This window comes from Rattus norvegicus, chromosome 3 (genome assembly GCF_021556685.1).
Source record: "Rattus norvegicus strain SHRSP/BbbUtx chromosome 3, alternate assembly SHRSP_T2T, whole genome shotgun sequence".
Taxonomy (NCBI): Eukaryota; Metazoa; Chordata; class Mammalia; order Rodentia; family Muridae; genus Rattus; species Rattus norvegicus.
In genome coordinates, this window is record NC_141536.1 from 152,516,502 (window position 1) to 152,541,106 (window position 24,605).

At 47.3% G+C, this 24,605-nt stretch overlaps 2 protein-coding genes across 8 annotated transcripts in view; one reads left to right on the top strand and one right to left on the bottom strand.

Annotated features, from left to right (window-relative positions):
- Nucleotides 1–1,396: 1,396 nt before the first annotated feature.
- Tomm34 (translocase of outer mitochondrial membrane 34) lies at nucleotides 1,397–18,287 on the bottom strand. Of its 5 annotated transcripts, none has more exon segments than NM_001044244.2 (7): nucleotides 1,397–2,336; nucleotides 2,528–2,654; nucleotides 6,063–6,210; nucleotides 8,477–8,646; nucleotides 12,505–12,657; nucleotides 13,821–13,920; nucleotides 18,098–18,243. In NM_001044244.2, coding segments are annotated over 7 exon segments (930 nt in total). In that variant the 5' UTR covers nucleotides 18,225–18,243; the 3' UTR covers nucleotides 1,397–2,231.
- Nucleotides 18,288–20,638: 2,351 nt separating this feature from the next.
- Nucleotides 20,639–24,605, top strand: part of Stk4 (serine/threonine kinase 4) — a 79,221-nt gene continuing 75,254 nt past the window's right edge. For 2 of the 3 annotated variants that reach the window (XM_087652382.1, XM_087652383.1), the window contains exon 1: nucleotides 20,639–20,739. Coding sequence is in view for 1 of the 3 variants with exons in the window: in NM_001107800.1 (NP_001101270.1) it covers nucleotides 20,705–20,739 (35 nt within the window). In the remaining 2 variants the exon portion in view is untranslated. The remainder of the gene's footprint in view (nucleotides 20,740–24,605) is intronic. The other variant, NM_001107800.1, reaches the window with a different exon arrangement.

Sequence of the window (24,605 nt, forward strand, 5' to 3'; positions counted from 1 at the left end):
TGCCCTCCTTGTCCCAAATTTCTCTTATGTGCACGCGTACACACACACCCTCCACATATAAGAAAACATGCAGTATTAGTCTGTCAATCTGGCTTAATTGCTTAACATGACCTCCAGCTCCATCCATTTTCCTGCAAAGGATTCCTTTTTTTTTTTTCTTTTTTTTCGGAGCTGGGGACCGAACCCAGGGCCTGGCGTTTGCTAGGCAAGTGCTCTACCACTGAGCTAAATCCCCAACCCCAGGATTTCCTTCTTTATGGCTGATTAAAACTCTGTGTGGGCCACAGAGACAATCCACCAGGTGATGGTGCTTGCCACAGAGGCCTGGTGACCTGAATTTGATCCTTGGACCTCATGTGTATATATTATCCATTTGACTGCTGCTGGTTATTTATGCCTTGCCTTGGCTTGTGAATGCTGCCAGAACAGACATGCTGGCAGGTGTCTGTAGCAAATGCTTCCTTGAGATTCAAATGGTCAGATAGCTAAGGAGCGGTACCTTATGGTTACCGGATGGGCATGGGTTTTGAGACAGGTTCTGTGTAGCTCGCGAACTAACTATGGGTACCTTCTGAGGACCCTTTCTACTCATTTCCACAGTTAGCAGCTTTTCCCTTTACTTTTTGTGGTGCAGGGGCTTGAACCCAGGGCCTTCTGCATGCTAGGCAAATGCTCTACCACTGAGCTACATACACCCCCAGCTCTTAGGTTTCTCTTGTGAATTCAGTTTAACCTCTCCTTTCTAGGGGACCTTTACCCTTCCATTGTACAAACTTCATGGAGGAGACAAGACATCTGACTGCTAAATATTCCTTCATTATGCCTAAACCAGGGTTTCACACTTAATTATCTGATTAAATCCTTGTCTTTTCATTGGGCCATTTCTCAGAGAGAGCAGGGAGTGTATATAGTTATCCCACTTCCCTTGGACTATACACAAGGCTTGGGATGTTCAAAAAGCTCGTTTAATAAATAGATCAATGTCTAAGAACCAGTAGCTGTTTCTTTTTCTTTTAAAGATTTATTTATTTATTATATATGAGTACACTGTAGCTGTCTTCAGACACATCAGACGAAGGCATCAGATCTCATTACAGAGGTTGTGAGCCACCATGTGGTTGCTGGGAATTGAACTCAGGGCCTCTGGTAGAGCAGGCAGTGCTCTTAACTGTTGAGCCATCTCTCTAGCTCCAGCTGTTTCTTTCATAGATCATTTTATATCTTATTCGGGAAATAAAGTATCTAAAAACTTAACATTTCTTTTACAGGGCTGAAACTCAGAAAGTATGCGTAAGATCTACGTGCCTTTGCTTTCTGTCTTATGTGTCACAGTCAACTGTTACCACGACCAAGTGTCAGGTGCAAGTCTGAGAAGGCATAAATACCAAGAGCAGGCTGTACAGAAGAAAACCTTTTAATGCAACCACAACACACACACTTCAATAAAATCAGTTCAATTAACTTCAACATATTAACAAAACAAAACAAAGAAGCCTGAGGGGCTGCTGTTGGGGGAAAGGGTTAAGTTCCTGCTCAGACTGGAGGGACACTAATCTCAAGGAGGCCTCGCTCCCCATCCCAGGAGGAATATGGGCTCTTTGAACATCGTAGGTAGCTCATACAGAAGGCAACAGCACAGAGCCTCCAAGGGTTAGGCTCTGCCTTCCCACAAAGGGCCTGGACTAAAGGCACTGGGGCTCAACACAGGACACTGTGCCAAGGACAGGGTGCAGATAGCAGCTGTACCCTTGGGGAGATGGCAGCCTTGGAGAACCAGCTCAACAGGCTGCGTGGGTGTAGGGAGCAAGCACTTTAGCCTGTCAACAAACACTACTCTCCCAGCTCAGGTGAACTGCAGAGGCATGGTGTCTGGGAAGCCACAGGGCACTCAGTCTGAGGCACATCTGGGTCTGGGACAATTGCCAAGTACTTTGTTAACAAGGGCCAGGCAGAAGCAAGCGGATGAGGCCAGGGCTGTGGCTTCACACTTTTTAAAACTCTAATGGGGACCTTTCTAGAAAAAAAGAGAAAGAGTCCTGTGCTTGTCTGTAATGGACTTAATCTGAACAAGCAAAACTTCTCAGTGGAAGGCTGCTACCTCTCCAAGGAGTCAAAGTGGGGTTGATTTTGCACTCCCTTGGCGGCATGCTGGGTATCAGGGGCAGATGCAGGGGAGGTCCTAGCTTCTCTGGGAAGGTCAAGTTCAGGGTTCCTGTTGCTCTCTCATGGTTTTAGTTCATGTTCTGGTTAACCTCCTGCCGTAGCTTATGTGCAGGGCCATTCCTGGGTTCAATCTGTAGAAGGCTGCTGATATCCGCAAGGCTGGATTTATAGTCCTGTGAGAGAAACAGAGTTGGGGAGGGAACCTAGAGAACCAGGGCGTGTGAGGACAGCTGCTGACGTAGGAGAACAGAGCTTTCCTAGGGCTTGGGAGAAGAACACAGAAGTGCTGCTTCATGTGCTAAACCGGGAGCCAGCACCCACATAAACCTCTGGCTGTGCCTGGCGTCTGGGTGGGAGTCTTTACCTTGAGTGCCTTGTAGGCTTGAGCGCGTCTGTAAAAGGCCTTTACATTCTTCCCATCCAGCTTGAGGGCTTCTGTGCAGTCCTTCTCTGCCTCCTTGTACTGCTTCAGGACCAGATGACATAGCGCTCTGATGCAGAAAGACCATTGCAGAAGCTCAGTGACTTGTGGATTCCCCCCAAGAAAGCTGGAGGCAGCTGGGGACTGACCTGGTCTGCTAAACACCCGCTCTGCGCTGTTGCTCTCTACCTCAATGGTCTCAGTTCTAGCCCTGCTCTTGACACCTTGTGAGCATGTGACCACCACATGTGCTGATGCCCGTGGAGGACAGAAGGTGTTGGAGCCTCTGAACCATCACGTCAGTACTGAGAACTGGAACTGGTCCCCTGGAGCAGTCAGTCCTCTGATGAGCTATTCTTCAATTCCCTACCCTTTTCTGCAGATGCAAAGGCTATGAGAAGCTTTCCACAGTTGGCTCTGGAGTCAAGGGACTTGCTCAAGGGGGTAGCGTCAGTGAGGGGCAGTGAGTCTGCACAAACCTAGAGCCTGACCCAGCACCACACTGACACTCACCATCCTGTATCAGGTTCTTTAAGCAAACAAGTTTCCCAAAACCTTCCCCTCAACAGATGGAAAAAAGTCAAATGCACGAGTATTAAATACTAGTTAGCACTAAGCATGCGGACATCTCAGGGGTGGAGTGTACAGATTTAAGCAATCACTTGGGAACACATCACCAATAAGATGGAGGTCTATGTTAAGCATGGATAGGGTCCCCAGCATCATGTAACTACTGGAGAATCTGATGGTGGATAGATGGGTGTTCTTGAGACTTTGAAATTCCTTATAATAAAATGTGGGAAATACCCCGTGGTTTAACATCATTTAAGTCTGCAGACTAGAGGACGCCTTTCGGCTCCGCCCACTCATCGTCCCTCACTGCTGAGTGGATGAGAGCACTGGCTAGATGGACACGGCATCGTGTGCTTTAGCAACTCCCGCCCTGCATCCATTTTCACGGTTTGCAGTGTGTGCAGTCCAGACCGCTGCAGGGACGGCCAAGCGATCCTGACAGCTCGGATTCCAACTGTAGTGCCAGGCACTCTGAAGAACTTACCAAGAGTCTCTTCCCCTAGAATTTTATCACTCCTGGGTCTCAAGCCTTAATGTCTGTTAGGACGGAAGGCGATGGGAGCCAAAGTACTTTAGCTCCCTCCGGTCCTTAGTTCACACAAACATGAAACGCTGGGCCTCTTTCACAAGGCATTTAACATTACAGAACCAAAGTTATCCAACTTATCCTTAATAACTTCTATAGGGTTTCCTTCCACACTGTGTGGCAATCAGCTCAAATGTTCTCTAATTGTTTGGTTTTACATTTGAAGTTGAACTCTTCTAGGAGTTTACTTTAGAAGGAAGAGAGGAAGAATTGGTACTTAACTTTTGCCCCACCAACACAATGTTATTTACTGAGCGACATCTTTTCTCCCCACTTTATTATAAACTAAATGCTGTGCAGTCTTAATTTTTTTTCTGACAAACTCTGGAATCATCATGACTTAAAAACAAACACAGACACACATCTCACTCAGGCTGGGCGTGCAGGTCAGCAGTGGAGGGCCTGCCTAGCATGCATGAGGCCCTCGGTGCGATGCCCAGCACTGCACTCTCCTCACAGACCCCATCCCACCCAAGAGACCGCAGTTTAAATGAGCAGGAGGGGGAGTAACTGTGGCCCAGATATGTCTGCTCACAGAGCAGTGCTCAAACAAGCATTCTTCCAAGGTAAGAAAAAGGTACTTTCTTAGAAATATAGGCTAATGGGTGTCTAGCAGCACTAAGGTCAAGGAGCTCAGGGACAGGAAAGGACTGATGTCGCAAACATGGAGAGGCCACAGGCTTCCTATACAAGTTAGCCTAACAAAAGGAGGTACCCTGGTCCAATCAGCTCGGAAAACCACGGCCCAAGGTTTATCTAAAATTTAAAACTAAAAGTTCTCTTTTTATCTCTCTCTCTCTTTTTTAAAGATTTACTTAATGTACGTGAGTACACTGCCGCTGTCTTCAGACACACCAGAGAGGGCATCAGATCCCATTACAGATGGTTGTGAGCCACCATGTGGTTTCTGGGAGTTGAACTCAGGACCTCTGGAAGAGCAGTCAGTGCTCTCTTAACTGCTAAGCCACCTCTCCAGTCCTTCTTTTTAACTCTTAAGAAACAAAACCAAACTTAAGTGAGCAGAATTCACTAGTATCACCTCCTGTGAACACAGTTCCCATAGCTCATTGAAGAAGTTGCCTTGGACCCTGCCTGAGGATTTTTCAGAATGTGGACCAAATCACCTCATTACATCTGATGCGTGCTCTACTTTTAAGTTCCCTTCAATTAAAACCCCGCTGTCTAAGTGTGTGATGTGTTCTGTGGGTGCACAGGCCAAGGTAAGTACAGCAGCTCTGTGTATCAGGTACTCCTTCCCACCTTTATTAAATGTGGGCTCAGGTTGTTGCCAGACTTGAGTGGTAAGTCATCTCACTGGCCTGAAACACATTTTATCTTAAAAGTTTTTATTAAGGAACAATGAACTTCTATCAGATCACAAGTTTTTGAAAAGATGTATTGTTTATGTGTGCCCGCGTGTGTTTAAGCGCACTACTTGTGTACAGGCAGTGTCTGGAGAGACCAGAAGGGGGCACTGGGTCTTCAGGAATGGAAGCTACAAGGGTTAACTGCTTAATATGGTGCTGGGTCCATACATGAGTGGCAAATGCTCTTTACTTCTCAGCTCTCTCTCCAGCTTAAAGGTGATCTAACTAGACTACTAAGTGTATGTGGGTACCAAGTGGTGGATTAGACAGACACACAGTCTCTTGTGGACTGGCAAGCTTCTGACAATAAACTACCCAATTACACAGGAGCAGATTCTGGTTCTGTTAGCACCATTTTAATGGCTGGTCAGAGCTTAGAAAGCACCTTGCCTTTCTCAACTTTAAGAACCAGTAATATTTGCTCTCTATCACCTACACTTCTGAGCATCAGTGTAGAGCAGAGGGTTCCGCACAACACAGATGGTGCCCTGGCTCCTGTGCCTTTATTCTCAGGGTTTCCCAACAGCAGAGCTGGCTACAGGCCCACAGGTCTGTACTCAGCCAGATAGCCAGACCTGTACCTAACCTTAACTCCACTCACTGGCCACAACTGTCAGAAATAGGTGAGTTAAAGCAGCCACAGGATGGACTGCAAGCTTAAATGTCTAGGATAGAATTCTAGACAATGATGACTACCGCCATTAGCATCTCTTTCAGTCTCTACCCCTTTAAAACTTGTTGCAGTCCTTGGGTAGGTGGGAATGCACACGACTATCTGAAAAGGACCCGAGCCCCTCCATAATCAGGAATCTGTGTAGGCAAGGAGGTACACTGAGCTACACCCCAACCCCCAGGGCCCATGGTAGGCAAGTGTTCTCCCACTGAGCTACATCCCAGCCTTCAGAGTCAAATGTTCTGACATCCCCGAGGCCAGCAGCTGCGCAAAAGATACCTGTTGCTGTATGTGGCAGATTCCAGGCTACTAAACAAGAGGCTTTCACTGTACTTCTCAATAGCTTTCTTATGGTTGCCTTTCTTTACAAGCTCATTGCCTTCTTCCTTCAGAACTCTGGCTCTCTCCACATCCCCAGCAGAAGGCACTAGACACAAATTCAGAAGAGGAAAAAACCGTGGGTCAGGTGCTCGCACGAGATCAGTGAGATCTCCTCAGCATCATCCCTTCCAAGTCAGGGACTGCCCGGGCGGCTGTGGAGCTCTCCTGACTACTGAGTCCCTTAATTAATGGCTTCTAGTCAGTTAGAGTTTTTAATTAGAAGAGGATGGAGGCTTATAAACACACTTACACATGCATATTACATATGTGATTAAAAGCAAGCCAGCTTTCCTCATGGTACTGCCACTGGTAGCTGGAATGACCTGCTTAATTTCTGTACCTTGGTTTTCTTCCCAGTGCAAAGGGCTAAGTTAGTGTCAGACCTGAGGAAATACACAGGTGGAGAGCAGCCTACAAACTTCCTGAGGAGAGGCTTAGTACAGGAAGCCTTGGCTTCTGGGCTTCAGAGGGCTTGTTCTGTTTTGTGCTCGCCCTGTGCGTTTCTCCTTTTACCTGCAACATGCAGTGTTTCTCCAGCCCTTAAGGGGAGAGGAACAGAGAGCAAGGGCCAAGCTGCCAACCAACAGTGTTTTCAGGTCCTTCACTGTGTGGCTCCAATTGTCTGTCTTGGTCCCACAGCACCACTTTCTAATCTTAAAAACTATCCTGGTGAAACACTCAATGTTTACAACCAGGGTAAGGTTGCAGGAACAAAGTCAGCGTGCCAACTCATCCCGTTTAGGAAACTCCCTAGCACACCCACTGCTGGAAGAAATGAGAATTTCTCATTCCCTTAAGACAGCTTACCCTAATCTAATCTAATCCAATCTAAGCTATGGATACAACATCTAAAAGCCACTTGCCATGGAACCTCATTTAAAGAAATAAGTCCCTGATACAGTCTTTCACGGCCTGGTTGCTTTCCTCTCAATGCTCTACTTCTGAGATTTGTCTGTGTGAACATATATGGACCTGTAGTTGATACACTCACTTCCAAGACTCCAGGAGAGATTTGTCCCCTGTCCTGTTTGTGGTGACCTGGGTAATTTCTAGTTTTGTTTTGTTATTATACAACGCTTTGCAGTGAACAGTCCTACGCACAGGAGCGTGAGTCCTGGGGCAGCCCCGAGGTGATGTATGCACTCAGCTCCACGTGGCTCTGCAGCGTCCCTCTCTGTAGTCCCATCTACCATGCAGCTCCCTCTCCAGCTCCTTCCTACTGTCTCTGCCTCCATGTTCCCTCCCTTTAAGGGCCAGGCAAGGCGTTACTGTTGTCACCCACCCAGTGTTTAAACTTCCCAAACATCAACAATTCCACAGCACTTGCTTTTCCTCCATATTTTCTAAATCACTGTCTCCATGATCCAGTTGCTCATTAGACCAGGAAGTCCCTCAGGGTCCAGTCCTGTCCTCTGTGCTCCACTGGTGAGCGCAGAGCTGTTAACACATGGCTCAGTCACTTCAAAGAACAAAAGAAGCCAGGCACCTTGAGCCATCTGGTTTATTAGCATGCTGCAATCTCCTTCTAAGGAAGAAGGACGACCAGGCTACATAGGTATTTCCCTGCCAAAATGAGTGATGAGTGCCCCCTTTCACTATCTAAGTCTCACTCAGATAGATGAAAGCTCTACCCATGGCCCCTTCTGCACTTCCCTGTCCTGACTGATGCTTGCTCCCCAGGTCAGTTCTCCTGGAACATCAGTGAGTTTCCCAGCACATGGTCTCCTGCTGTGCTTGCCTGGCTCTGCTCTGCTCTTACTCACCCTTCTCCAGTCACCCAGGACATGCGGTCTCTATCCAAGTATGTCTTTCTAGTTATGGGGATGGGTGGATGGTTCCAGGGAGAGGGGGGCTGACAGTTACGAATGTCATTTTATGGTCATAGGAGTCTGTGACCAATTACAACACGACACTGGGAAAATACAAACTAAGATATAGGGCTGGGGGAGACACTTTAATTCAACTAATGAGTGGAGGGGTGGATGGGGTTTCTGGCACAACACATGTAATTGTGAGCCAATACATTTCCTTTATATTTTACCATATTGGAAGTTTCTGGTTTTGCACTCAAAAGCACTGTAAGCAACAAGAGCTAGACTTGTACCTGTGTGCCAGGTTGGGAGATTTACACCCCGTGAGAACGGATGCCTTACACTGATGATGTCACTGCACAGTCAGTCAGTCATGGAGACAACGTCTAAGACGCTGAGACCTTTTAATGGTTTTCACTCCGTTTATCCCCATTGGGAGACAAATGAGGAATGAGGTCAGTTTCTGGAAGTCTGCTCTAAACTTAGACCAGGCAGGCTCACCTCTGTTCTTCGTAGCTGTGGTTTCTTTGGATTTGCTTTTAGCTGTCTCTTTGTGGTTCTCCGAAGGCAAGGAACTCCATCTCTTCTGGGCTGACACAGGCACCACAGGGATAGGGGGCAGCTTGAGGCGCCACTCAGGTCCAAGGGAGTCCATGAGAGCTCTGGTTATTCTGGAAGGCAAGGATGACTTACAGGTGTGTGGCCAGGTCACGCTGCTCCTCTTTCACTCCCAAGGAGTGGAGATTCCTTTACAAGGTCAGAACATCCCCGGACCCTACCACTTGTATTTCCCACAAGCTCTAATAGAGGCACGGGAGTCTGCTGTTTACCAACTCTTTCTCAGGCCCAACGCCATGGGGAAATCTCCCTTAGCGTGGCTGCTACATGTGAATTTTAAGGTGCTCTGTTACTGGTTAAAAATGAACTTTGCACCTTCAAGAAGAATTTCCACTTTCAAGAATACATTTTCTCAGGGCTGGAGAGATGGCTCAGCGGTTAAGAGCACCCGACTGCTCTTCCAGAGGTCATGAGTTCAATTCCCAGCAACCACATGGTGGCTCACAACCATCTGTAAAGAGATCCGGTGCCCTCTTCTGGTGTATCTGAAGACAACTACAGTGTACTTATATATAATAAATGAATAAATCTTTAAAAAAAAAAAATACATTTTTCTCAATAAAACCAGGTCAAGCATGCAAACGCTTGTCATTTGCTCACTGTTCATTTTAAGTCAATCTTAGCCCATTCAGCAATCTTAAAACCTTAGCAGGTCCCACTTGTGGGCTAATGTGGCCTGTGAACTCTGGTAGTCTCCTTCCTCTGCATTTTTATTTTGTGTCACATCCACTCCTGACCTTGGGGTGGCTGTGTGGCTCAATGACGGTGTTTGCCTAGCATGTGCAATGCGCTAGGTTTGATTCCCTGCACTGCTGACCCTATGTACACTCCCTTCCTCTGTTACTCCATGTCTTCCGTTTTCCACTCCTCCCAGTAGATCTTGCTAGCTCCTCCTTATTCACTTCTCAGCCTAAAACAGTGCTGAGCCCCTGTGTCCATGCTGTCAATGGAGTTCCAGCACCTAGTTCTTCATGTGGTGTGGCCCAGCAAGCATGCACTACGTGAGTGAATGAAGCGTCTACAGCCACGTTCCCATGTTACAACAATAAAAACCACACAGACTGCAACTACAACACGTTCACAGGCTTTGGAGAGGTTTGCCTGCCTGGCCCAGCTATTCCAATCCAATTCCCTAACATTTTTCCAAAGCATTCTTCCTTATTACCCACCCCCAAAATGCTACCTGCCTGCGTGTTTGATGATGGATCCTAATTACTGGGTCTTGGAGAGAGCTCGGCGTCTAAGAACACCTGCTATTCTTGCAGAGGACTTGGCTGTGGTTCCTCTCACATGCACATATGTACATGGTGCCTCTCAAGCATCTCTAATTCGAGTTCCAGGGCATCCCACATGCTCCTTTGACCTGAGGGCACCAGGAATGCGCATAGCACATATGCACACAGGCAGGCAGAATACTCATAACAAAAGCAAAAACAAACCCAAAACAAACCCCTCAACCATCAACTTGATGAGATCCAGAACTACCAAAACAAACAAACAAACAAACAAACAAACAAACAAACAAACAAACAAGCAAGCAGTAGTCTGGGTAAGCCTGGGAGGGATTATCTTGCTAGGTTAACTGAGGTGGGAAGACCCCTTCATTCCGAGCGTGGGTACTGGTCTGCATACAATGTAGAAGGCAGCTGAGCAATGGCACTGACCCCTCCTGCTTCCTGAGTGCGCATGCCATGTAGACAGCTGCTTTATCATGTCCTTTAGGCTGTGCTGTCAGCCTCACCTCTCTCCTGTCACAGAGCCAGACTCAGGGACCTCGCCTGGGCAGCCTCTTTCCTTCCCACCTTATCATTTCTCCCAAGTGACTTCAGACTGAAATTCCTTCACCTCTGCTCACTTATTAAACGCTCTTGGACACCTTTACTACTCACCACAGCTACATACACTCCTGTGTCCCTTCCTAAGGACATAACTGCATTTTGAACTGCCATCTGCTTCTGACCTCACTGAACTGCTTTTCTCAGCTTCATTTTGTGACTTCACTATGAAAGCACTTTATGGCCCCTTCTTCCCAGCCAGGTGAGTGCCTTTCTTCTGTCCCGGAAGAACCTGTGCCAGCCGCTCTCATGTAATACTGAACACTGCACTGCCACACTGAGCCTGTCTGACACTGACTGCTACTCCCTCAGAGGCTAAGAGCCGTGCAAGGGCAAGAGCTCCACTCACTCAGCAGCCCAGGTTCTTGTATAAAGGCTGGCACACAACTGGTAGCCTTTAGTGAATGACAACAAACCTCCCAGAGAAAATGGACGTCAGAAGTAAAGCAAGAAAGCAAACATAGACCGTGTTATGCTGCTAGCTTGGTGAGGCTTCGTAGCCGCCCACATGAAGGGGATCATGATTACACAAACAAGGGTACCTACGAGAAAAGCCAGTCAAGAGACCAGAAAGATGTTTTCACACTTGAGTGCCTATAAATGTATGAGGAGGTCACTTTAGGGCTACAGTTAAAGGTGGCTATGAGCTGCCCAATGTAGATGCTGGGAATTCTGAACTGAGGTCCCTGGCAAAAGTGCTAAGTGTTCATAACTGCTGAGTTAGCTCTTCAGCTCTAATAACATACTGCATAATTTGCTAAAGACAGGGAATCTCCTTATATACTTTGCTGAACATATTCATGAGTTTTTCAGTGGTTAAGAGCTCTGACTGCTCTTCCAGAGGTCCTGAGTTCAATCCCAGCAACCACATGGTGGTCCACAACCATCTGTAACGGGATCTGATGTCCTCTTCTGGAGTGTCTGAAGACAGCTACAGTGTACCCACATACATAAAATAAAAGCTTCTAAAACGAATTTTCCAAGTTGGTTCATGATCTGTGTTCCCACTGACTGTAAAGGGCAAGGAAGCTTCTTTTGCTGTGATATCAAGGACTGCAGTTGAGGAGGGACACAAAAGGCTTCTGTGACAACCCCTGCCCAACTCCCCAAAAAGAACTCTTAAAAAGTGTGATAAGGCTGCTCAAGTGTAGCTCTTTGGCAGGGATGTGGGAGGGGAAGAACAGTTCTCTCAGGGACAGGCCACTGAGAGTCTGACCACACTCCAGTGAGTACATAGGTAACACAAATTGGATTTTCTTTTCTTTCTTTCTTTCTTTCTTTTTTTTTTTTTTTTTAGAGATTTATTTATTATATATAAGCATACTGTAGCTGTCTTCAGACACAACAGAAATGGGCATCAGATCTCTTTACAGATGGTTGTGAGCCACCATGTGGTTGCTGGGAATTGAACTCAGGACCTCTGGAAGAGCAGTCGGTGCTCTTAACTGCTGAGCCATCTCTCCAGCCCTGGATTTTCTTTTTTCTACTTTTAAATTCTTTTACTTTTTTTTTGGGGGGGGGTGGTAGTCACAGGAGTAGGGAACATACACGGAGGGACTGGGAAGTAAGTGTGGTCAGGGGTGCATGTTGTAAAAACTTGAGAGAATCAATAAAAATGATACGTTGGAAAAAGAAAAGTTTTCTACGTCTCTGTGGCCAGCCTTGTCTACAGAGTGAATTCCAGGACAGCTAGAGATACATAGCAAGGCCCTGTCTACGAAGAGATAAACCAGCAAATCTTTCCTAAGTCAATGGAGATAAAGAGATGCTTGCCATGTAGGCATCAGGACCTGAGTCTGAGTATCAAACACTTGGATACAAAGCTGAGCACGATTACACCTGACAGTGGTGTATAATAACCCTAGAGAGGCAGATAGGAAGCTCTCTGGAGGTTGCTGACCACTTAGTTTAGCCAAAATGATGTGCTTTGTGTTCAATGAGAGACTGTCAAAAACTGAGGTTATGTGTGAGAAAGGAAGATGGCCAACATCAACCCATGCTTCTACATGTACACAGGCTCACACACAGTTGTCAGAACTGGTTCCCTGGGGAAATTCCTCAGCACACTAGGTTTACCTGTTGATGCCTTCCAGGGCTGATGCCACACTGTTGTCGATCTGCAGCACAGTCTTATAGTCGACATAGGCCAGGGAGTACTTCTCCAGAGCTTCATATGCAGATGCTCTTCGCAGCAAGGGCTTGATGCTGAAGGGAACCAAGGCCAGTGCTCTAGAACAGGAGGTTAAAAAATGTCATCTGTCTGTAGGCCAACAGGCTTCCCTAACGTTAGTACAGTGATCCAGGCAGCCATCTGGAGATGCCAGCATGTCTGAATTACTCTCTGGTAGAAAGATGCCATCTCTAGAATAGGTAGGGACTTCTCAACTTAAGACTGAGCTGGGAAAGGAGAGAAGGCAGAGAAGCACTAAGGAAAGGTGACCCTCTGCCCCTGCCCAAAGGAAGAACAGGGACCTCACAGTTTTCATGTGTCCATGTTTCCACACTGGTCCAGCAGAAGTAAGAAACAAGCCTAGGGTGGAGTCTGCATTCTATCCACACTACCACTAGTTACGGGACCCCAGGCAGACATTTTATAATCCCAGTCTCTGTCACCTCAGTTCTGCCCCGGGAAGAAGGGTAAACTTAGCACCAGAGTGAATACTCTGTGAAAGAGAAAAGAAAGTGGCACAGGCTCCATGAGCATGCCTCTCTCCCTATTCCTCCCATGCATGTAAGACAGCATCAGATTGAAGGTTAGCCAAAAGGACCCAGTCAGCAGATGTATGCTAGTTTAGCATGATGAACAAAGCTAGAGCCAGGAAGAACGAGACAGGAAAAACCACTCAGCTGATTACTGACAGACTGTCATTTTCTTCCTTTCTCTTTGCCCTGTACCCTCTTTTTCTGAGGCTGGGTCTCACTATGTAGCCCTGGCTGGTCTGGAACTCACTACACAGAACAGGTCAGTCTTGATCTGACAAGGATCTGCCTGCCTCTGCCTACTGAACCCTGGGATTAAAGGTGTGCCTCACCATCTCTTTGCTTATGTAGACAACCTGTTAACATGTATTATCCCCTTTTTTCTTTCCTCTATTCTTACTTCTCACACCATCATCCCAGGAAAACACCCGGGCAAGTCAGTTACTCTGACTGTGTCTCACCTCATGTGCCAAGAGTCACAGAGGTGTTACAGTCTACTTCTAACTTCCCATCAGACATCATTCTCAGAGCCCAAATTCCAAAGACAAGGACCCAGTAGAGCCTGTCAGTCTAAGAGGCCTGATGATACCATTCTACTATCTGAAAAAAGAAAGGTGGGATTCTCCTAAGGAGAAGTCTGGCTTACTCTTCGATAACCCTCAGATATTCCAGAGGCTCCCTGGGCCACTTACGAAGTGCAATCTTTGATGCAGTCTGTGCAATTCCCATCCTTCAAGTAGCACGCTGCACGGTTGGAGTACAGAACACTCTCTTCTTCTGGGTCTGCAGAACCTGCCCAGGTGGAGGCAAGAAGAGCAAGAGCATGAGTTGGGAAACAGAGGTCAGAGGGCACAGGGACGCACCTCATACTTGGAGCTTTCTAGCCTTCTGGAAGAGGCAGCGGTCTTGTAGCCTAACCAAGAGAATACATCATGTGGGATAACACATTTACCATTCTTATCACGACAGTGGGGAAGTCTAGATTTGTGCCATTCACAGGCAACCAAGCATCCATCCTCACTCACTCATTTTAGCACTGAACTTGGTACCAGATAAGAAGATAAACGTAAAGCAGCTGGCTTCCACGGGAGAGAAAACCATGTTCTAATTACTCAGATGTAAGGCTAACTTACTACAGCAAGCATGGCGACTCAAAGGGGGAAGAAAAAGGAAAAGGACAATAATAAATACCTGAACGAGGGGGTAACACAGAATCAGAGGGAAATGCAAGCGAGAGAGCAGTTAGTTGTCAGAAAAGCCTTTAGGAGAGAAGTAGAACCAAGCCAGGTCTGCCAGGACTATGGACACCTCAATCAAGGAAAGAGTTATTCATTAGTCATTTCTCTAAAGTCAATGTTCTTACCCGTCTCATGGTGACTAACAATTTTCATCTCTTAAAATTTACTCTGTGTGTGTGTGTGTGTGTGCATGTGTGCACAAGCTTACACATAAAGAAGGGATGCAAATGGAGGTAAGAAGACAACTTGAGGGAGTCAGTTCTCTCCTTCCACCATGAGGGGCCTAGGAACTCAGCAAGTGCCTTTATCTGCAGAGTAGACCCTGATTTTCACTTTTTTGAGAATTTCATTAACTGTATTCTAATTGTACTAACTCCTCCTCCTCCACCAATTCTCTCTAATTTTGTACTTTCTTTTAACCCCCGATTTTCATTTTAAAGATATTTTCAACTATATTTTTCTCACTATCATGGGTCACAAAACAGTAAAAAACACAGAATATTAAAAAAAAAAAAAAGGGCGGACCAAGTAACTCCTTGGTATACTAAAACATTTGACTTAGACATTACACTGTATGACATCCAGTATCCACCATTTTATCAAAATCAGTTGTTCCAACACCTTTCTTTGAGTGAGGTCTCACTACCTTTTCCAGGTTGGCCTTGAAATAGCAATTTTCCCGCCTCAGTCTCCCAAAGTACTGAAGCTACAGGATTCACGCCATCCGTGTTTCTTTTTCCCCCTCCTCCTTTTTTATTAAAAAAAAAAAAACCAAAAAACAAAAAACTGCTGGTAGGGTGGCATGTCTTAACCTCAGCAGTCCTGAGGCAGGAGCAGACAGGTTTCTACCTTACCACGTGGAGAAGGCTAGCCTTGACCTTCCGACAACCTTCCTGCTTCACCCTCCTGAGTGTCGGGATGACAATGGGCACCTGCACACCCTCACTCATTCATTCCTTTACTAGGGAGCAAGGTTTCTACTAGGTAGCCCCATGGGGCCTGGAAGCCACTCCACATGAATGAAGCTGGCCTCCATTTTGCTTCTGAAATGGCTATAGCTCCACTCATCCTCATCTTTACCCCTGTGCTCCTTTTCTCTGGAGGCCAGCACAATCCTCAAGCTGCTGTGTAAATTCTCAAGCCCTGCCCATTTCAGCACACTTCACTAACACGGAAGGTTTGGTACCACTAAGTTGTTTCCCAAGAACAACACCCGGCCTACCCTCCTGCACTTGTTTCAGGAAGTATGATACCATGGCGACACTTGATAGCTTTCACTCAACACTAACGATGAATAATAAACGTATTTATAAGCCATTCATTCTGCTCTTGGGCCAGAAACTACAGAGGTAAATGGAACAATCCTTGCCATAAGGCACAAGTATGGAAAGGTCATCAGGACTTCATTCCAGTTGACCGTCCTACACAATCCACTCAACTCTTCTGAGTACTTGGGTGCATTTACATTTGAAGGTTTCGAGTCTCAGACTTCTACAAGGCTTCCCTGTGCTCCTCCTAAGGCCAAGAAAACAGATCTGAGAAGTCAAGAGAATTACCTACACAATCACACAGAAAATCAGTAGTAGGGACAGAAATAAAATCTGGTAAATTTAAACAACAGGGCAACCATTCCAGTGGTCTCGGAACACACCCACACTGAAGCACAGCTTTTCTGGGCTTTTACTCAGGGAGGGGGGCTGAGAAGGTAACAGCCACCACAGTGTTCTCACCAACTTCAAGTAGTGGGGCTAACATAGGGAGAAGAGCCCTAAGATTTCCAGAGAGAACAACGGGGTGTGTACCCATGCATACATGGCTTCAACCCATAAAAACTCTAAAAAGGAGGATTTATGAATTACTCTAGTGAATGATTAAAAATTGGACTCGGGCTGGAGGGATGGCTGAGGGGTTAAAGCATCTATTGATCTTGCAGAAGACCAGAATTTAGCTCCCAGTAGCCATATGAGGCAGCGCATAACACCTGTAACTCCAGCCACAGGGGGATGCCACTTCACACACACTACCCCCACCCCATGATTACAAATGAAAATGGATTCAGAAATCCGACAAATGTACATTCAAATTCTGGATCTAACATCTTCATTGTGTAATCCTAGAAAGGCCATTAGTTCTTTGGGACTCCTCATCTACAGGTGTCTAGTTGACTCGTCATAGTGAGGATAAACAAAGATAACATCAAGCACCCAGATAAACACACAACGAATGCTGGTCAGGAAAATGAGAATGAGGACTTATAGAAAACGATACTCGGGGCTGGGGATTTAGCTCAGTGGTAGAGCGCTTACCTAGGAAGCGCAAGGCCCTGGGTTCGGTCCCCAGCCCCCAAAAAAAGAACCAAAAAGGGCTGGAGAGATGGCTCAGTGGTTAAGAGCACTGACTGCTCTTCCCGAGGTCCTGAGTTCAAATCCCAGCAACCACATGGTGGCTCACAACCATCTGTAATGAGATCTGATGACCTCTTCTGGTGTGTCTGAAGACAGTTATAGTGTACTTATACATAAAATAAATAAATAAATATTTAAAAAAAAAAAAAAGAAAACGATACTCAAGGCTGTCCTCAAGTCAGAACTTCGGGACAAAGGCTAGGAGCATTGATAATATGCTCTCCCTTTGTTTAAAACTCTTCCGATTAGGGGGATAAGATCCTGACTCTTTGGAGGGTTTAAAGCACCAACACAATAAGGTTTTGTCTACTTCATGTCTTAAATATTCTCATTAATAGCTTATGCTGCTTAGTCTATCTGATGCACTTGGGATGCATTAGACACCGAGCTTCTCATCAACATCTCAAATATCTCTTGAGAAGTCGTCCATGACTTCCTTTCTAAAGGATCCAGCTCTATCGCATTACTTTGTCTTAATAGTTCTAATCTCAGAGGTCTCGTTTACTTACTCACAAACATAAGACAACTGCCCTCAGGAAGTTCTATCCTTGAAAGGACCCCATCTCGCCACATTTCAGTCACTATACAAAAGGTGCTCATCAAGTGAATTGTAAAATGAATACATGAGGGGAGGACCATGCGCTCGCTATACCTCAAGGGTCAGGTAATTTAGTATACAAGCCCAAAAAAAGCAGGCAGAAAGAACCAAGTGAAGTTTCTTGAAGGATGCTAAAGTGGGGAAGATGCGGGAGCGTGGTGAGAGTGGCTGGTGAGGCAGATGGCCGGGGAAAAGAAAGACCCAGAGGGCTGGATCAACACCAGGTCCAGGGCGCCGAGCCGGTGCAGGACTCCTGCAGGCCCTGAGGGGAAACGAGGGGAGGGTTCCTACCTCGCGCCTGCAGCAGTCGCAGCGCGCGCTCGTACAGCGCCGAAGCCTCGGCGTACTGGCCGTTGCGGAAACTCTGGTTGCCGGCAGCGCGGAGCTCTTCCACAGAGTCTGAGAGTTTGGGGGCCATCCCGGGAGGCCGGCAAACAGGGACCACCTGCGTTCCCCGCTGAGCAGTGCGCAACAGCTTCCGGGTGGAAGCAGCGGATGCGTGCCCTTAAGGCCCGCAGCCGACTGGCCTCACGGAGGTGGTGATAGACGGGGTCGTGCCTACGCGGCCAGGGATGGAAGGAAGCGCGGGATCAAGCCCTGGGAGGGCCTGGTGCGGCGGTTGGATGCGGGGAAGAAAAGAACCAGGAAGGCTGGGCCAACGTGAGGCCCGGTGCGGGGATGCGGATAGAGGACGCAGGCCCGGGGGGAAACGTGGGGCGGGTTCCTACCTCGCGCCTGCAGCAGCCGCAGTGCGCGCTCGTACAGCGCGGAGGCCTCGCCGTACTGGCCATTGCGGAAGTTCTGGTTGCCGGCAGCGCGGAGCTGTTCCACAGAGTCCGAGACTTTGGGGGCCATGCCGGGCGGGCTGGTAAACAGGGACTAACGCGTTTCCAAGCTCTGGGGTGCGCAACAGCTTCCACCCGGAAGCTACGGCTGCGTGCCTTTAAGGCCCACTGCAGCCGGCCTTGAGGGGGCGGGCCAAGTGGGCGGGGCTATGTGGCCAGGGGCGGGCGGAAGCCTGGGCTCAAGCCCTTAGGTAGGTCCGGCCGCTTGTCGTTGCCCAGGGGCGGGGCTAAGAGGGTCGGGGGCGGGGACTTTGAGAAACTAGGCCCTTAGCATGTGCTCAGTCTGGAACCGGTAGTCAACAAGCTTAAAGAGGGTGGCGCTGTGGTGCTGAGGCGACAGTGGCTGAATCACTGTGGGAGGTGGATAATCTTTCCTCGTGGAGCTCACAGTTCGTTGGGCCTGAGGAGCAATTAGTCCACGACTAGAAGAAGGCGCACTTTTCGTCAAGATCTTAATACTATAGAGATGGAAAAGCAGGGCGATGCAAACCTATGGAAGGCTGAGGCACTCTCGAGAACTGTATGGTATAGAGTGAACGTGGTGAAAATTTATCATACACGCAAAAGAATACAATGCACGTAAAAAAAGAAATAGAAGCAACAAAATCCAAAGTTCAAGTCTGCAATTCTACTACTTGGGAGGCCAGGGCCAGGTTAAATGAGCTCCTGTTTTCAAACAAAACCAAGAAAACACAATGATGTTATAGGTGATAGGTTATTTCTCCGTTGCCGGGGAAATGAGCCAATTTAAACCAGATTAGATTATATTAAAGACAGGTTTATTGGGAAACTGCTCTCGGGCAATTCACTGGTCCCAAAGAAGGCGGCCAGGGAAGTCGCCATGGTGGGAGGGAGGGGAAAGAGAAAGAAAGAGGAGCTTATACACCAAGAGAAAAGAATGAGAGACAGACCAAAATGTCTGGATTATATAGGGAAGGGCCTCTGGGGAAAGGGCAGCCCAGCCCCTGGGCTGGAAAGTTCAGGGGGTGGGGGCAGGGTATGGCAGGTAGGAACTGAGAGATACTGGGAGAACCTGGAGCTCCAGGGAAACCAAACAATAGGAAGTAACCAGGAGGAGGCTGTTAAGCATGAGCAGGCCGCGGAAAGTCTCCGAGGGTTAGAATTGAGCTGAAACCTGAGATGAAGGGAACAGGATTCCAGAGAGCTGGAAAGCACCTGGCATCTTGTGGACCATAAAACTTATTTAGTGGGTAAATACAGATGAGTCAAGATCTTCCACTGAAGCTGGCTCTGGTGGAGTATGCCTTTAATCTCAGCACTTAGGAGGTAGAGGCAGGTTGGTTTCTGAATTCGAGGTCAATCTGGTCTACATACATGTTCCAGGCCAGTCAGGTATATATACAGATGCTGCCTCAAACAAATTCCTACAAACCCCATACTAAAAATATACCCCCTGTCCCCTAAAAACAACAAAACAGAACTGTGTGGCTGTATGGAAGGAGCTACAGGAATCTGTGAGTTTTATTTTTATCTGCCAACAATCCTATAGTTCAGCTTGGAGCTGAGTCTTGAAGGTCATTTTTGGACTAAAGTGGGTCTGCCCGTTTTTGGGGTGTGCCAGGTCCAAAGGGAAACCACCACCCCACCCCCATTTCCTTCCCAAAAAAAGGGCAGGCATGTGCTGAATATTGAGAGGGTAAACAAAAGGATTGCTGGTGGATAGATCGAGTATTCTTCTAGAAACTGTTGGTTTCTGTCTCCCAATAGGTGCCATTCCATTATCTTCCTCGACTTCCTCATGGCTGTCTATTGAGACATAGCTGTGATTACATATCAAAGCCCAAGCTAACCTGCAGGCTCATTGGGTCCCTAGTAACATGAGCATCCTAGCCTTCCTTACCTCCTCTACCATACTCTCAGGCGGTTCTAGAGTATAACTAGTTCACTCCCCTCCGCAGCAGTTATGGTATAGCAAGGTCCCGACCTGCTATTCTCTCTTCGCTATTTTCTCTGCCCAGAAGATAAATCCCTGGCTTTGGCCAGCCTGTTTCTTCCTCTCTGCTCAGGAGTCTTCCAGATGCTGTTTGTTCTCTCTCATCTACAATAAAACCTCACCAGTCGTGGAGCAGATATTTCTGTGGTTTCTTTACTACGCTCTAGCTTACAGAGTACTTGGGGCATTTCCCCTTGGCTCTAACAAGAACTCAATTCTTATCAAGCCCATGCTTTGCTAACAGCCTCACCGCCTGAGAAATTGGAGAAACCTCAGTTAGGCTTGAGAGTATTCAGTCCAAAGGCAGGTCAAGGAGAGGGTGACGCTAACACTTGAGCACTAGAGGCCGCCCGAGAGGAAATTCTTTGGTCTCAGACTTCTGTATCCGCCCGCCACTGTACCACGTGACTCACGCCGATCAGCCCGGCCTCCTCTCGCTTCCGGTAGGGGCGGAAAGCGGAAGTGTGGGAGGGTTTGCGGGGCGGGCTCCCAGAGGATGGAGCATTGAGGCAGTCTGGGCGGCTGCTGGCAGCGCCATGGAGACCGTGCAACTGAGGAACCCACCGCGCAGGTGAGGGGCCGTAGGCTGAGAGGAGGAGAGTTGGGTGGGAAGGGAAGGCGCGAACTTGCTCAGGGTAGACCCCGGCGTGCAAGCTCCTGCCGGGCGGAGAGGGACCCGCGAGGCTGGGGACCCGGCTGCAGGAGCACCTGCTGAGTGAGAGAGCATCCGCTGGCCGGGATAGAAGTGGTTGTGGTTAGAGAGAGCACTCTCTGGGCAACGTGCGGACAAGTTAGGGAGACACCAGCAGAGGCCGGGGAAAGGCGCCCCAAGAAGGATCTCGTGGATGTAGGGGCGAATGCTGAGGCCGGGTGAGAGCGAGGACTTATTGAGAGTGTCCTAAGTACCACAGACCGTGCGGTGGTAAAAGGTCTGATGCTTTGCTCCTGAGGCAGAAGTCGTTAGAAAAATTGATTGGAAGTCTCATAGCCAGTAAGAGGAGGAGTGGGGTTTTGTGTCCTGTCTAAAAAGTCATTGCTTTTAACTGCCTTACTGGGGAAGTACCAATGCTTCGTGGTTCTAGTAATGGAGAGAGGGTTATGGGGGAGTGAGTTTCCAAGGGTTTTGAGGGTGTCAACCTCATGTAGTAGTGGTGATGGTAATTAATGGCTTTTATTACTGATGTCCTCCTGAGTGTCTGCCTAATTTTCTTCAAATCCTCCCTAGTCTTCCAACACCCAAAGTTGGGACGTCGATAAGGGGGTGGGGTGGGGTGGGGAACCGGGGTTGTGTAAGCTGAGGTCCAATAAACAGTTTAGACACAGTAGGTTCAGTCAGACTTTGTCCTTTTCCAATTCTGTTTCGATACTCTCAAGTCCAGATTCTGGAAGTATCTAGAATTGTTTTGTGTTAAGATGAAGGTGACTGACTTTAGGAAGTCTCAACTCCTAAACGGGCTGTTGGTGCGTTGGACCGCTGCCCCTCACCTGGAGGAAAGAGCGTAGAGCCTGAGGGAGTCATGCTTCTCTCAGATACAGCCAAAAACTTGGGTTTCACAGAGAAGACGTTTGACTTCCTGCAGCAGAATGAGCACTAAAATAGGAAGTGTTCAGAGTAAGGGAGTGCCCCGCACCCGAGAGGTGAAGGGAGCAGATTGAAAGCCTGGGGCAGCACCCTTGGTGGGGGTGGGGGTGGGGTACATGGAATCAAACAAACGGCTTTTAAGATGGGCTCAGGTTTGACTTACTGTGGTGTGCGAGGCTCTAAAAGCAATAATTATTAATTACAGCCGGAGAGTGCTTACAGGTCGGCAGGCACTGTTTTAATTGCTCTCCATCTCTCCTCTTCAACCATACGAAATTGCTGGTGTTTGACCACTTCTGAGCTTGTAGAAGTGGTACTTTGAAATGGTACACCTTACTGACGCAACCGGCCTTCACGACGATCATAGGAGGAGGATATCCTTGTCTCCTGACTGTACAGATGATGAAGCCAGGGCACAGGGAGGCAGGGCATTTGTTAGCTGCCCCATAGTCAGAGGCGCAGTTGGAACGTTAATGTCTGGTGATCTAATCTTAACACCCTTGTTCTTGCTTCCCTACTCTGAAGCCTCTCTGGAAGTTACCTGTTCCATTGGGTCTTTGTGTATACACATCTTAGCAGCTTGTTACTCTATGTGTGCAGTCACCGCTAGACCAGTGCATTGTCTTTGGTTCCTTTCCCCCAAAACCTTCATTTAATTAAAAGGTTTTTTCCCTTTGTGTTTGGTGATAGTGGGTGGGGTGAATTTTTTTGTTTTGTTTTGACTTTGCTCATTACTTGTTGTCTTTCTTTTTCTTTTTCTTTTTCTTTTTTTTTTTCTGAGACAGGGTTTCTCTGTGTAAATGTTCTGGCTGTCCTGGAACTCACTCTGTAAACCAGGCTGGCCTTGAACTCACAGAGATCTGTCTGCCTCTGCCTCCTGGCTGGACCACCACAGCCCAGCAACTTTCCTCATTCTTACAGCGTTTGGATTTTAAGAACTGTAATAGAGTGCAAGAGAAGAGTTTTGCAGGGTCGATTTGGTGCTGTTCTGTTCTGTATTTTATTCTCACCGGAATTAACTGGTTCAGATTACTGTAACAAGCACCACACCTGGATGGCCTAAGCAACGGAAATTAATTTAATTTTTTATTTAGTTGCCATTCTGGAGGCTGGAAGTTGGAAATCAGATGTCTTTGGTTTACAAACGGGCACCTTTCCCCCACTCTTCATGTGCTCTTCGTTCGTATCTCTTTGTGCCCTCATCTCTTCTGATTTCAAAATGGCCTATCTCCAGGTACAACCTCATACTCAGAGGTTCTCTGAGTTAGAATCTTAACAGTCACACGAGGGAGGGGCACAGTTAATTCAGTTACCCTTTTTGTTTATTTTGAGACAGGGTCTCACACAGGTGTCCTCAAACGCTCTACAGTCCTGCAGCCTCCAGCTGCCTGCCTCAGCCTCCCGAGTGCTGAGATTACAGGCAGAAGCGACTGGACTGACCACTCTGTTATTAAGATGTTCCGGTTATCTTTTATAGCAGTAATCTGGAACATTCTGCTAGAGGAGCAAATGTACGTAAATGCATCGAGCCTCTGAGCGTTCTGACATGGGATGGTCGATTGAAAATGAGTCATCTGCGAGGTCACTTTATGACAGCTCGTGTTCAGAAAAATACAGATGTCTTCTTGAGAGGTTCGGATGGTCTGTGCCCCAACTGTCTCAGTGCAGGACATGCTCTCTGCAGTCATTAGCTTGACGTTTGTGTGGGACTCTGGCTAATGATAGATTCGTGACTCGAAAGAGTTAGTGATTTTAAAATGTAAGTCACTGTTGGGTAATGGTGTAGTAGAAGGCTTAGGCTGCATTCCTAGGATGCTGGCCATTCCTATGTCAGCTGACACAGGAGACGGACGTCACCAATATTTGGTGTGTGTAATTGCATTGGCCAGGCCTGCTCATTATGAGCAAGTAAAACCTGGCAGACGATGTCACCCCTGTGTGAGCCTTGCCACCACAGTTCACCAAAGTCAAGACTATTTGGGTGGTATAGTCCTCATCCTTGAGGACTCAGTCACTTAGCAGCTGTCTAATAGGAATTTATTTGTTGATAACCTACTAGTTAGCATCTCCAAAGACATTTTATTTTCATGAGCCAGGTGTCTGGTGTACGCTTTTAACCCCAGCATTCTTCTGGAAGGCAGAAGCAGACGAAACGCTGAGCTTGAAGCCAGCCTGTCTGTAGAGCGAGGCTCAGGACAGCCAGTGCTACAGTGTCTCAAAAGAGAAAGAACGAAATTCTAGTTTGATAACATAAAGAACACAGAGATTGCTACTCAAGGTTATGGGACTGCCGCTTGGCTTATCTGTTTAGCAGATATTTTTCTGACCATCTCTCGTTTATTTGGCACCAGAGAAAATAAAGCTTCTTTAAGTTTGAAGTGTTTAAAAACTCTCACGAAGGTTGTTTAAAGTTTGTCTGCCCTAGTCTTATCGAGTCTTGCAACTGTCTCTTAGGGCCCTGGGAGTTTCCTTTGTTATTCTGTGGTCTCTGAAGTACTGACCTTTGCTTTTGTTATGCTCTAAGAGTCAACACTTGAATATTTTCTATAAGCTGTTTATCAGAGTTTATTCCTGATGAATGAGGCTTTGTCCATCGTCCGTACAGGGATGAGTGGGGTTTCACCAAAAACTCCCAGCATAAGAGCTGTTGGTTTTCATTTCTGAGTTTGTAGAAATACCACTTCTGAAGCGTAAGAGGAGTCTCACTTCAGCCCTTTCGTTTTGAAGCTGGGGGTTTTTAAAGAAGTCATTGGGATTTTAGTTTTAGGATCTTTTAAGTCTCCAAATGTCAGTGTGTTGGTTGATCTTTAAGTCGAGACGTTAAACTCTCTGTAGTTCTGCATTTCTTTGTAAAA